The 14719-nt window shown below is 39.0% G+C and overlaps 1 protein-coding gene across 1 annotated transcript; it reads right to left on the bottom strand.

Annotated features, from left to right (window-relative positions):
- Positions 1-4913: 4913 nt before the first annotated feature.
- On the bottom strand, positions 4914-13396 carry LOC135559969 (zinc finger protein 239-like). Its single transcript, XM_065000880.1, has 2 exons — positions 12758-13396; positions 4914-7324 (listed from the first exon to the last, which is right to left on the bottom strand). Exons 1-2 carry the CDS (start codon positions 13113-13115, stop codon positions 6633-6635), a joined length of 1050 nt encoding a protein of 349 aa, XP_064856952.1. The 5' UTR covers positions 13116-13396; the 3' UTR covers positions 4914-6632.
- Positions 13397-14719: the final 1323 nt, after the last annotated feature.

Genomic DNA, 14719 nt, shown 5'->3' with positions numbered 1-14719 from the left:
CTTGTGGCTGAATGGAAGCAAGTCCCCGCAGCAATGTTCCAACATCTAGTGGAAAGCCTTCCCAGAAGAGTGGAGGCTGTTATAGCAGCAATGTTCCAACATCTAGTGGAAAGCCTTCCCAGAAGAGTGGAGGCTGTTCTAGCAGCAATGTTCCAACATCTAGTGGAAAGCCTTCCCAGAAGAGTGGAGGCTGTTATAGCAGCAAAGGGGGACCAACTCCATATTAATGCCTTCCCTGAAGAGTGGAGGCTGTTATTACATTTTTTTACATTTATAGCAGCAAAGGGGGGACCAACTCCATATTAATGACTTCCCAGAAGAGTGGAGGCTGTTATAGCAGCAAAGGGGGGACCAACTCCATATTAATGACTTCCCAGAAGAGTGGAGGCTGTTATAGCAGCAAAGGGGGGACCAACTCCATATTAAAGATGTAGTTCTAGCCATCACTCTGGATGTAGTTCTAGCCATCACTCTGGATGTAGTTCTAGCCATCACTCTGGATGTAGTTCTAGCCATCACTCTGGATGTAGTTCTAGCCATCACTCTGGTTGTAGATCTAGCCATCACTCTGGTTGTAGATCTAGCCATCACTCTGGATGTAGTTCTAGCCATCACTCTGGATGTAGTTCTAGCCATCACTCTGGTTGTAGTTCTAGCCATCACTCTGGATGTAGTTCTAGCCATCACTCTGGATGTAGTTCTAGCCATCACTCTGGATGTAGTTCTAGCCATCACTCTGGTTGTAGTTCTAGCCATCACTCTGGTTGTAGTTCTAGCCATCACTCTGGTTGTAGTTCTAGCCATCACTCTGGTTGTAGTTCTAGCCATCACTCTGGTTGTAGTTCTAGCCATCACTCTGGTTGTAGTTCTAGCCATCACTCTGGTTGTAGTTCTAGCCATCACTCTGGATGTAGTTCTAGCCATCACTCTGGTTGTAGTTCTAGCCATCACTCTGGTTGTAGTTCTAGCCATCACTCTGGTTGTAGTTCTAGCCATCACTCTGGATGTAGTTCTAGCCATCACTCTGGATGTAGTTCTAGCCATCACTCTGGATGTAGTTCTAGCCATCACTCTGGATGTAGTTCTAGCCATCACTCTGGTTGTAGTTCTAGCCATCACTCTAGATGTAGTTCTAGCCATCACTCTGGTTGTAGTTCTAGCCATCACTCTAGATGTAGTTCTAGCCATCACTCTGGTTGTAGTTCTAGCCATCACTCTAGATGTAGTTCTAGCCATCACTCTGGTTGTAGATCTAGCCATCACTCTGGATGTAGTTCTAGCCATCACTCTGGTTGTAGTTCTAGCCATCACTCTGGATGTAGTTCTAGCCATCACTCTGGTTGTAGTTCTAGCCATCACTCTGGATGTAGTTCTAGCCATCACTCTAGATGTAGTTCTAGCCATCACTCTGGTTGTAGTTCTAGCCATCACTCTGGATGTAGTTCTAGCCATCACTCTGGTTGTAGATCTAGCCATCACTCTGGTTGTAGTTCTAGCCATCACTCTGGATGTAGTTCTAGCCATCACTCTGGATGTAGTTCTAGCCATCACTCTGGATGTAGTTCTAGCCATCACTCTAGTTGTAGTTCTAGCCATCACTCTGGTTGTAGTTCTAGCCATCACTCTAGATGTAGTTCTAGCCATCACTCTGGATGTAGTTCTAGCCATCACTCTAGTTGTAGTTCTAGCCATCACTCTGGTTGTAGTTCTAGCCATCACTCTGGATGTAGTTCTAGCCATCACTCTGGTTGTAGATCTAGCCATCACTCTGGATGTTTTCTCCTCCCTTCCTAGCAGAAGAAGATAGAAATATGAATGAATAGAAGGGGCATCTGTATTCAAGTCAATGAAGGCATCATGTAGGGTTTCCCACTCTGTCCTCAGAACCCCAAGGGGAAGCACGTTTTGTTTTCTCCTCCCCTCCTAGCACTGCACAGCTCATTCAAATCAACTAATCATCAAACGTTGAATCAGCTGTGTAGTGTTAAGGGCAAAAAAACTAAACGTGTACCCCTTGTTGAACCGAGGATCGAGTTTAGGAAACTCTGGCAGAATGGGTGGAGTGGCAGCCATTTTGAGTGTACCCATGCCAGGAAGTAAAAGTAGGAAGTGTACCCTTCAATATGTGCTGTGATTGGTTGAGTAAACTCAACTGTCATTACAAAAAATACATTCCATTGCATGAGCCACATCAGTTAAATGAACATTCTACATTACCATGGCAATCCAGCATCAGTTAAATTAACATTCTACATTACCATGGCAATCCAGCATCAGTTAAATGAACATTCTACATTACCATGGCAATCCAGCATCAGTTAAATGAACATTCTACATTACCATGGCAATCCAGCATCAGTTAAATTAACAATCTACATTACCATGGCAATCCAGCATCAGTTAAATTAACATACCACATTACCATGGCAATCCAGCATCAGTTAAATGAACATTCTACATTATCATGGCAATCCAGCATCAGTTAAATGAACATTCTACATTACCATGGCAATCCAGCATCAGTTAAATGAACATTCTACATTACCATGGCAATCCAGCATCAGTTAAATTAACATACCACATTACCATGGCAATCCAGCATCAGTTAAATTAACATACCACATTACCATGGCAATCCAGCATCAGTTAAATGAACATTCTACATTACCATGGCAATCCAGCATCAGTTAAATTAACATTCTACATTACCATGGCAATCCAGCATCAGTTAAATTAACATTCCAAAACACCATGGAAATGATTGCATCACAATACAAGGCGGACATTGTGAGTGAACCTATGTGTTTACCAGTCAACTGCCAGGGTTGGACCTTCCAAGCCAGTTCTATTCATTCTTATTTGTATGGTATGGTATTACAGTGATCTAAACTAGAGACAGAGTTGGAGCCAACAACCTACAGGAGGGTGGCTCTCCAGGAACAGGGTTGGAGCCAACAACCTACAGGAGGGTGGCTCTCCCAGGGTTGGAGCCAACAACAGGAGGGTGGCTCTCCAGGAACAGGAACAGGGTTCCAGGAACAGGGGAGCCAACAACCTACAGGAGGGTGGTGGTTGGAGCCAACAACCTACTGGCCAGGAACAGGGTTGGAGCCAACAACCTACAGGAGGAGGAACAGGGTTGGAGCCAACAACCTACAGGAGGGTGGCTCTCCAGGAACAGGGTTGGAGCCAACAACCTACAGGAGGGTGACTCTCCAGGAACAGGGTTGGAGCCAACAACCTACAGGAGGGTGGCTCTCCAGGAACAGTACTAAACAACATATTCAAGTGTAAAACTTCAGTAGAATGGCCCTTTAAAACCACACATGGGTTTAACAATTGCATAGTTTGTGTCCTTGTTAAGACAGTACTCACTCATGGTGTTAATCAGATCTCCTGTCTCCTCCTCCTCTCCTTCCTCCAATGTGACAGTCATCTCCCCCTCTTCTCCTTCTTCCTCAACTCCAAACACGTCTTCCTCTTCTTTCACCGTGACAGTCATCTCCTCCTCTTTCACTCTTTCAATTGCATCCTCTTCTTTCACTGTAACACCTTCTTCTTCTTTCACTGTAATTTCTTCCTCTTCTTCTTTCACAGTAACATCCTCACCCTCTACTTCTCTTCTAACAGTCTCTTCTTCTTTCACAGTAACATCCTCACCCTCTACTTCTCTTTTAACAGGCTCTTCCTCTTTCACAGTAACATCCTCACCCTCTACTTCTCTTTCAACGGTCTCTCCTTCTTTCTCCTCTTCTGTACCGGGTGGGAAGTAGCTTAGTGAGCTCATGGTTGGGGATGTTAGCTAGCTAGGTTAGCCTAGCACTAGGCTAATGCTATTTGAGCTATTCAGAAAGTTACTAGCAACGTAAAGGGGCTAACTACCTATACGACAAAAGTGTAATTACAACAAAGTGGCTATTTTACATCGAAAGCGTATACAGAGCTTAAATGTTTCGGCTGTGTTGGCTAGCAAGCTACCGAAGTGGCTGACAAGCTGCTGTTGTTGAAAGAACGTCCCGTCCACTAGATTACACGTCACGCTGGCAGCGTCGCCTGAAAGATGCGCATCTGCTGACTGGAGTAGACAACGCAGTTAAGGAAAATATGTTATAATTGAACACATTTATGAAGATTTTACACTATTGTGGAGAGATGTACTGTTTGGATTCTTTACATACAATAGAAATAAGCGGAATCATTTTTATGTAATTAATTTCATTATTCTTTTGGCCAAATTTCATATACACAAATGTAAATTTACAAACAGAAAACCACATTTTCGTATCCTACAAAAAGAAATTGAACTGTATTTTAAGACGGTTAAATGCTCTACTAACAAAAAAGCTGTTAGAATTGTAAGTATATGCATGTCCCTTAAGGTCCTTGTGTAATTGTAATGTGATATTGTACCCCCTAGCCCCGCCCCTAGCCCCGCCCCCAGCCCCGCCCCTAGCTCGATTGTCCATTGTTTGTAATCTATGTATGCTTGTGTTCCCTCATGTGCTTTATGTATTGATTTGTTATTAATAAAAAAAAAATTAAAAAATTAAAAAAAAATTTAAAAAATAAAAAATATAAAAAATATATTAAAAAAAAATTAAAAAAGTTAAGGAAAATATGTATTTTATTTTTTATGTAAGTTAATTAAATAATGATATATTGATAATAATAATTAGGAAATATATATATATTTATATATTTTTATTTAATTTTTTTATGTAAGTTAATTAAATAATGATATATTGATAATAATAATAATTATTATATAATGATATATATATATATATTATATATATATATTAACGCAGTTAAAGGAAAATATGTATTTAATTTTTTTTATGTAAGTTAATAAAATAAAAAAAATGTATTTAATTAAATAATGTTATATTGAGATGTATAAAGAGAAGCATGTGTTGATTGATTAGTTCAGAATTTTAATGAGTGGGAATTTAAAACAAACTTCACACAAACTAAACATCTACATTTAAAGCAATTTCTGATTCATTCAGTCAAACAATGTACAGCACCAATCAAAAGTTTGGACACACCTACTCATTCAAGGTTTTTTTTTTTTTTTTTTTTTTTTTTTACAATTTTCTACATTGTAGAATAATAGTGAAGACATCAAAACTATGAAATAACACATATGGAAGTAACCAAAAAAGTGTTAAACAGATTAAAATATATTTATATTTTAGACTTTTCAAAGTAGCCACCCTTTGTCTTGATGACAGCTTTGCACACTCTAGGTATTCTCTCAACCAGCTTCATGAGGTACCTGGAATGCATTTTAATTGTTAGAAGCTCATTTGTGGAATTTCTTTCCTTCATAATCAGTTTGAGCCAAACGGTTGTGTTGTGACAAGCCAGGGGTTGGAAACAGAAGATATTTGGTAAAAGAACAAGCCCATATTACGGCAAGAACATCTCAAATAAGCAATGAGAAAAGACAGTCCATCATTACTTTAAGACATGAAGGTCAGTCAATCTGGAAAATGTCAAGAACTTTGAAACTTCAAGTGCAGTCACAAAAACCATCAAGCGCTATGATGAAACTGGCTCTCATGAGGACCGCCAGAGAAAAGGAAGACCCAGAGTTACCTCTGCTGCAGAGGATAAGTTCATTAGAGTTACCAGCCTCAGAAAATGCAGCTTAAATAAATGCTTCACAGAGTTCAAATAACAGACACATCTCAACATCAACTGTTCAGAGGAGACTATGTGAATCAGGCCTTCATGGTCGAATTGCTGCGAAGAAACCACTAATAAAGGACACCAATAAGAAGAAGAGACTTGCTTGGGCCAAGAAACACTGGACATTAGACCGGTGGAAATCTGTCTTTTGGTCTGATGAGTCGAAATGTGAGGTTTTTGGTTGCACCTGCTGTGTCTTTGTGAGACGCAGAGTAGGTGAACGGACGATCTCCGCATGTGTGGCTCCTACAGTGAAGCTTGGAGGTGTGATGGTGCTTTGCTGGTGACTCTGTCAGTGATTTATTTAGTGGGACTATCATTTGTTTTTCAACAGGGCATTGACCCAAAACACACCTTCAGGCTGTGTAAGGGCTATTTGAAGGAGAAGGAGAGTGATGAAGGAGAGTGATGGAGCGCTGCATCAGATGACCTGGCCTCCACAATCACCTGACCTCAACCCAATTGAGACGGTTTGGGATGAGTTGGACAGCAGAGTGAAGGAAAAGCAGCCAACAAGTGCTCAGCATATGTGGGAAAGCCTTCAAGACTGTTGAAAAATAATTCCAGGTGAAGCTGGTTGAGAGAATGCCAAGAGTGTGTAAAGCTGTCATCAAGGCAAAGGGTGGCTACTTTGAAGAATCTAAAATATATTTTGATTTGTTTAACACTTGTTTTGTTATTACATGACTCCATGTGTGTTATTTCATAGTTTTGATATCTTCATTATTATTCTACAATGTAGAAAATAGCAAAAATTAAAGAAAAACCCTTTAATGAGTAGGTGTGTCCAAACTTTTGACTGGTACTGTAGGTGTATTGTTTGTTAAACTTTGCAATCAATGTTTTTTTCTTGGCATACATTTTAAAATGGAAACGTGAGTCTCAGCATCACTCCGTTACAGTGGAATGGCCCATAAACAAAAACCTAAATTCTCAGGTCAAAAACACAAGTCAGAACACAGCCTCTCTATTCTCTCATGTGATTTCAGGTCCTCTGCCCGGGAAAATGTCTTTCCACAATGAGAGCAGTGGTATGTCTTCTCCTCCTGTGTATGTATTCTTTCATGCTTATTCAGATGCCTTAACCGGTTAAATCTCTTTCCACACTGGGAGCAGTGGTATGTCTTATCCCCTCCTGTGTGTGTCCTGTCATGTCTATTCAGGCCTCCTAGCTGGGTAAAACTCTTTCCACACAGGGAGCATTGGTATGGCTTTGCTCCTGTGTGGGTATTCTCGTGAGTTTTCATGGTCACCAACCACCTAAAACTCTTTTCACAATAGGAACAGTGGTAAGGCTTCTCACCTGTGTGTATTCTCTCGTGCATTTTCAGGGACCCTGACTTGGTAAAACTCTTTCCACATTGGGAGCAGTGGAAAGTCTTCCTCCCTTCTGTGTGTATTTTCTCGTGTGTTTTCCAGTTCCCTATCCAGGTAAAACTCTTTCCACATTGGGAGCAGTGGTAAGGCTTCTCTCCTGTGTGTATTATCTCATGCGCTTTCAGGTTGCCCAACTTAGTAAAACTCTTTCCACAGAGGGAACAGTGGTGTTTTCCTGCTGGTTTGGGCGTCTCTGGGTCTGGTTCCCCTGAAGGACTCTTCCCGCTGTCAGAGTGAGAGTCTGGTTTCTCTCCTGCCAAAGACAAACAGATTATTTTAGTTAAACAGAGGCCTGAATGAAAGCTCCACATGATAATACTGTCTTCCTATTTGGTTGAATCAAGAGTTGCCTCAGTAACATTGCTGTTAAAAATAAACTTGGTTTTAAAGGCAAATAATATAGAGCTTCAAATTGAATCTTGCACTTATGGAATGCCATGTTTATAGGCTGAACAGAGCTCTACAATAATAGATAATGCCATGTTTATAGGCTGAGCAGAGCTCTATAATAATAGATAATGTCATGTTTATAGGCTGAGCAGAGCTCTATAATAATAGATAATGCCATGTTTATAGGCTGAGCAGAGCTCTATAATAATAGATAATGTCATGTTTATAGGCTGAGCAGAGATCTATCATCATGATAATGTTTATAGGCTGAGCAGAGCTCTGTAATAATAGATAATGTCATGTTTATGTTTAATAGGTCATGTTTATAGGCTGAGCAGAGCTCTATAATAATAGATAATGTCATGTCTCCAGGCTGAGCAGAGCTCTATAATAGATAATGTCATGTTTATAGGCTGAGCAGAGCTCTATAATAATAGATAATGTCATGTTTATAGGCCGAGCAGAGATCTATAATAATAGATAATGTCATGTCTCCAGGCTGAGCAGAGCTCTATAATAATAGATAATGTCATGTTTACAGGCTGAACAGAGCTCTATAATAATAGATAATGTCATGTTTATAGGCTGAACAGAGTTCTATAATAATAGATAATGTCATGTTTATAGGCTGAACAGAGCTCTATAATAATAGATAATGTCATGGTTATAGGCTGAGCAGAGATCTATCATAATGATAATGTTTATAGGCTGAGCAGAGCTCTATAATAATAGATAATGTCATGTTTATAGGCTGAGCAGAGCTCTATAATAGATAATGTCATGTTTACAGGCTGAGCAGAGCTCTATAATAATAGATAATGTCATGTTTACAGGCTGAGCAGAGCTCTATAATAGATAATGTCATGTTTATAGGCTGAGCAGAGCTCTATAATAATAGATAATGCCATGTTTATAGGCTGAGCAGAGCTCTATAATAATAGATAATGCCATGTTTATAGGCTGAGCAGAGCTCTATAATAATAGATAATGGCATGTCTATAAGCTGAGCAGAGCTCTGTAATAATAGATAATGTCATGTTTACAGGCTGAGCAGAGATCTATAATAATAGATAATGTCATGTTTATAGGCTGAACAGAGTTCTATAATAATAGATAATGTCATGTTTATAGGCTGAACAGAGTTCTATAATAATAGATAATGCCATGTTTATAGGCTGAGCAGAGCTCTATAATAATAGATAATGCCATGTTTATAGGCTGAGCAGAGATCTATCATAATGATAATATTTATAGGCTGAGCAGAGCTCTGTAATAATAGATAATGTCATGTTTTAGGCTGAGCAGAGCTCTATCATAATGATAATGATAATGTTTACAGGCTGAACAGAGCCCTATAATAATAGATAATGGCATGTTGAGACTGAACAGAGCTCTGTAATAATAGATAATGTCATGTTTACAGGCTGAGCAGAGCTCTATAATAATAGATAATGTCATGTTTATAGGCTGAACAGAGATCTATAATAATAGATAATGTCATGTTTATAGGCTGAGCAGAGCTCTATAATAATAGATAATGTCATGTTTATAGGCTGAGCAGAGATTTATCATAATGATAATGTTTATAGGCTGAACAGAGCTCTATAATAATAGATAATGGCATGTCTATAAGCTGAGCAGAGCTCTGTAATAATAGATAATGTCATGTTTTAGGCTGAGCAGAGCTCTATAATAATAGATAATGTCATGTTTATAGGCTGAACAGAGCTCTATAATAATAGATAATGTCATGTTTATAGGCTGAGCAGAGCTCTATAATAATAGATAATGTCATGTTTATAGGCTGAGCAGAGATCTATCATAATGATAATGTTTATAGGCTGAGCAGAGCTCTGTAATAATAGATAATGTCATGGTTATAGGCTGAGCAGAGCTCTATAATAATAGATAATGTCATGGTTACAGGCTGAGCAGAGCTCTATAATAATAGATAATGTCATGTTTATAGGCTGAGCAGAGCTCTATAATAATAGATAATGTCATGTTTATAGGCTGAACAGAGCTCTATAATAATAGATAATGTCATGTTTATAGGCTGAACAGAGCTCTATAATAATAGATAATGTCATGTTTATAGGCTGAGCAGAGCTCTATAATAATAGATAATGTCATGTTTATAGGCTGAACAGAGCTCTATAATAATAGATAATGTCATGTTTATAGGCTGAGCAGAGCTGTATAATAATAGATAATGTCATGTTTATAGGCTGAGCAGAGATTTATCATAATGATAATGTTTATAGGCTGAGCAGAGCTCTATAATAATAGATAATGTCATGGTTATAGGCTGAACAGAGCTCTATAATAATAGATAATGTCATGTTTACAGGCTGAGCAGAGCTCTATAATAATAGATAATGCCATGTTTATAGGCTGAACAGAGCTCTATAATAACGGAGCTCTAAATGCATCATTGTTAATTAACACTGGTGCTCCCAACTTAAACAAGTGAAGACAACATAAAATATAACCAGGAACAAATATTAGTTTTAAATCCATTGAGATATAGCCTATAGGGCCTAGTTTTAAATCCATTGAGATATAGCCAATAGGGCCTAGTTTTAAATCCATTGAGATATAGCCTATAGGGCCTAGTTTTAAATCCATTGAGATATAGCCTATATGGCCTAGTTTTAAATCCATTGAGATATAGCCTATAGGGCCTAGTTTTAAATCCATTGAGATATAGCCTTAGGGTCTAGTTTTAAATCCATTGAGATATATGGCCTAGTTTTAAATCCATTGAGATATAGCCTATAGGGCCTAGTTTTAAATCCATTGAGATATAGCCTATAGGGCCTAGTTTTAAATCCATTGAGATATAGCCTAGGGTCTAGTTTTAAATCCATTGAGATATAGCCTATATGGCCTAGTTTTAAATCCATTGAGATATAGCCTATATATAGGGCCTAGTTTTAAATCCATTGAGATATAGCCTATAGGGCCTAGTTTAAATCCATTGAGATATAGCCTATAGGGTCTAGTTTTAAATCCATTGAGATAGCCTAGCCTAGTTTTAAATCCATTGAGATATAGCCCTAGTTTTAAATCCATTGAGAGATATGGCCTAGTTTTAAATCCATTGAGATATAGCCTATATGGCCTAGTTTTAAATCCATTGAGATATAGCCTATAGGGCCTAGTTTTAAATCCATTGAGATATAGCCTAGTTTTATTGAGATATAGCCTAGGGTAGTTTTAAATCCATTGAGATATAGCCTATATGGCCTAGTTTTAAATCCATTGAGATATAGCCTATAGGGCCTAGTTTTAAATCCATTGAGATATTAGGGTCTAGTTTTAAATCCATTGATATAGCCTATATGGCCTAGTTTTAAATCCATTGAGATATAGCCTATCGGGCTAGTTTTAAATCCATTGAGATTTAGCCTATAGGGCATAGTTTTAAATCCATTGAGATATAGCCTATAGGGCCTAGTTTTAAATCCATTGAGATATAGCCTATAGGGTCTAGTTTTAAATCCATTGAGATATAGCCTATATGGCCTAGTTTTAAATCCATTGAGATATAGCCTATAGGGCCTAGTTTTAAATCCATTGAGATATAGCCTATAGGGCCTAGTTTTAAATCCATTGAGATATAGCCTATAGGGTCTAGTTTTAAATCCATTGAGATATAGCCTATATGGCCTAGTTTTAAATCCATTGAGATATAGCCTATATGGCCTAGTTTTAAATCCATTGAGATATAGCCTATAGGGCCTAGTTTTAAATCCATTGAGATATAGCCTATAGGGCCTAGTTTTAAATCCATTGAGATATAGCCTATAGGGCCTAGTTTTAAATCCATTGAGATATAGCCTATATGGCCTAGTTTTAAATCCATTGAGATATAGCCTATAGGGTCTAGTTTTAAATCCATTGAGATATAGCCTATATGGCCTAGTTTTAAATCCATTGAGATATAGCCTATAGTGCATAGTTTTAGAGCAAATAAATCCCAGAACAACAGCAAAGGACCTTGTGAAGATGCTGGAGGGAAAAGGTACAAAAGTATCTATATCCACAGTAAAACAAGTCCTATATCGACATAACCTGAAAGGCCGCTCAGCAAGGAAGAAGCCACTGCTCCAAAACTGCCATAAAAAAAGCCAGACTACGGTTTTCAACTGCACATGGGGACAAAGATCGTACTTTTTGGAGAAATGTCCTCGGGTCTGATGAAACTTTTTGGCCATAATAACCATCGTTATGTTTGGAGGAAAAAGGGGGAGGCTTGCCGAAGAACACCATCCCGACCGTGAAGCACAGGGGTGGCAGCATCATGTTGTGGGGGTGCTTTGCTGCAGGAGGGTGCACTGGTGCACTTCACAAAATAGATGACATGATGAGGATGGAAAATGATGTGGATATATTGAAGAAACATCTCTAGACATCAGTCAAGAAGTAAAAGCTTGGTCACAAATGGCTCTTCCAAATGGACAATGACCCCACGCATACTTCCAAAGTTGTGGCAAAATGGCTTAAGGACAACAAAGTCAAGGTATTATCGTGGCCAACACAAAGCTCTGACCTCATTCCTATAGAATATTTGTGGGCAGAACTGAAAAAGCTTGTGCCAGCAAGGAGGCCTTACAAACCTGACTCAGTTACACCAGCTCTGTCAGGAGGAATGGGCCAAAATTCACCCAACTTTTGTGGGAAGCTTGTGGAAGGCTACCCGAAACGTTTGACCCAAGTTAAACCATTTAAAGGCAATGCTACCAAATACGAATTGATGGCTACCTCAGCATTCTGGTTACTACGTGATTCCATATGTGTTATTTCATAGTTTTGATAGTCTTCACTATTATTCTACAATGTAGAAAAAGTCAAATTAAGAAAAACCCTTGAATGAGTAGGTGTGTCCAAACTTTTGACTGGTACTGTATATGATGTGGTATCAGACATCAGGTGGTTGCCATAGTAACATACTATACAATGTGGTATCGTTTATACGACATTTTAATCAGATCAGTCTGCCTTACAATATAACGGAAAAACGTAGGACCTAATAAAACCATAGATTTTATAAACAAATGATTTAGATCTTCAAATCATATTTTAGAAAAAATATATTTAAAAAAAAAATTTAATTGTGAAAAAAAATATAACGGTGAACATTTTATCCATTAACATTTTGTTGGTTGAGTCCCCACTCTGTAGCTTTAACAATTCCTACAGCACAACATTATTCAAGTGTAGAATACCCATTTAAAAAGCACACATTAGTTCAACAATTGCAGAGTTCGTGCCCTTGTTTTTTAAGACTTACTGGTGGTAATCAGATCTCCGGTCTTCTCTTCTTGTTCCTCCTCCCCCAATGTAACGGTAATCTCACCCTCCTCCTCTTTCACTTCCCCTTCTTTCACAGTAACATCCTCCCCCTCTTCCTCTTCTTTTACTGTAACATCTTCCTCCTCTTTCACTCTGAACGCGTCTTCCTCTTCTTTCACTGAAACGTCTTTCTCTTCTTCTTTCACTGTAACAGCCTCACCCTCCACTTGTTTTTGTATTGTAACATCCTCCTCTGCCTTCTCTTCTTTCACGACAACGTTCAGCCACAGTCCCTCTTTCTCCGTCCAGGAGACCTCCTCTTCTTTATCAGGAGGAGAGTAGCTCAGTGAACTCATGGTCGGGGATGTTATCTAGCTAACTAGTTAGCATTAACGATTAGCCTGGAGCTACTGCTATCTTAACCAGACGGGTAGATGACTACGGTAACTAACAACGTAGGCATGAATATTAAATTAAATGGGATAACAAGTAGATACGACAGAAGTGTGTTTAAAACATAGGTAGTAATACACCGGAGCAGTCTAAATAGCTTTAATGTTTCGGCTTTGTTGTCTAGCAAGCTACCGAGGTGTCTGACTAGCTGTTGTTGTTGAAGAAACGTCCCGTCCACTAGATTATACGTCACACTGGCAGCGTCGCCTGAAAGACGCTCATCGCCATCTGCTGACTGGAGTTGGTAACGCAGTTGAGGGAAAAATTATTTCATTATAAAATACAATTCTATAGATACGTACAAATAGAAGCATGTGTTGATTGATTAGTGCAGATTTTTAATGAGTGAACATTTTAATCAAACTCAACATCTACTACACATTTTGGCTTGGCCCCTAAGACCCTCACAATTTTTTACAGATGCACAATTGAGAACTTCCTGGTACGACAACAGCACCACCCACAACCGCTGGGCTTTCCAACGCATCACCGGGGGCAAACTACCTGCCCTCCAGGACACCTACAACACCCGATGTCACAGGAAGGCCAAAAAGATCATCAAGGACATCAACAACTGAGCCACGGATGATTCTCCCCGCTATCATCCAGAAGGCGAGGTCAGTACAGGTGCATCAAAGCTGGGGCCAAGAGACTGAAAAACAGCTCCTATCTCAAGGCCACCAGACTGTTAAATAGCCACCACCAGCCGGCTACCTCCCGGTAACTCAACCCTTCACCACAGCGGCTGCTGCCCTATATACATAGACATGGAAACACTGGTCACTTTAATAATGTTTACATTCTGCTTTACTCATTTCAAATCATATCAAATTGTATTTGTCACTTGCGCGAAATACAACAGGTGTAGACGTTATAGTGAAATGCTTTACAAGCCCTTAACCAACGATGTGCTGAATACAACAGGTGTAGACGTTACAGTGAAATGCTGACTTACAAGCCCTTAACCAACGATGTGCTGAATACAACAGGTGTAGACGTTACAGTGAAATGCTGACTTACAAGCCCTTAACCAACGATGTGCTGAATACAACAGATGTAGACGTTACAGTGAAATGCTGACTTACAAGCCCTTAACCAACGATGTGCTGAATACAACAGATGTAGACGTTACAGTGAAATGCTGACTTACAAGCCCTTAACCAACGATGTGCTGAATACAACAGATGTAGACGTTACAGTGAAATGCTGACTTACAAGCCTTTAACCAACGATGTGCTGAATACAACAGATGTAGACGTTACAGTGAAATGCTGACTTACAAGCCCTTAACCAACGATGCAGTTTTAAGAAAAGACCTAAAACATCAAAAGTAAGAAAAAAAATTAAGCGTTAAGAAAGAGCAGCAGTAAATAACAACAGCAGAACTACCAGTAAATAACAACAGCAGAGCTACCAGTAAATAACAACAGCAGAGCTACCAGTAAATAACAACAGCAGAACTACCAGTACATAACAACAGCAGAGCTACCAGTAAATAACAACAGCA

The sequence above is a fragment of the Oncorhynchus nerka genome, linkage group LG15, assembly GCF_034236695.1.
Source record: "Oncorhynchus nerka isolate Pitt River linkage group LG15, Oner_Uvic_2.0, whole genome shotgun sequence".
In the NCBI taxonomy this organism is placed as follows: domain Eukaryota; kingdom Metazoa; phylum Chordata; class Actinopteri; order Salmoniformes; family Salmonidae; genus Oncorhynchus; species Oncorhynchus nerka.
This window is presented reverse-complemented; position numbering and strand designations above follow the sequence as displayed.

Excerpts from the sequence above, each read along its gene's own strand:
- LOC135559969 (XM_065000880.1), bottom strand. The coding sequence starts at position 13,115 with ATGAGTTCACTGAGCTACTCTCCTCCTGATAAAGAAGAGGAGGTCTCC. Across the intron at positions 7,325-12,757 it reads CGGAGATCTGATTACCACCA|GAGAGAAACCAGACTCTCAC; the intron begins GTAAGTCTTAAA and ends TGTCTTTGGCAG.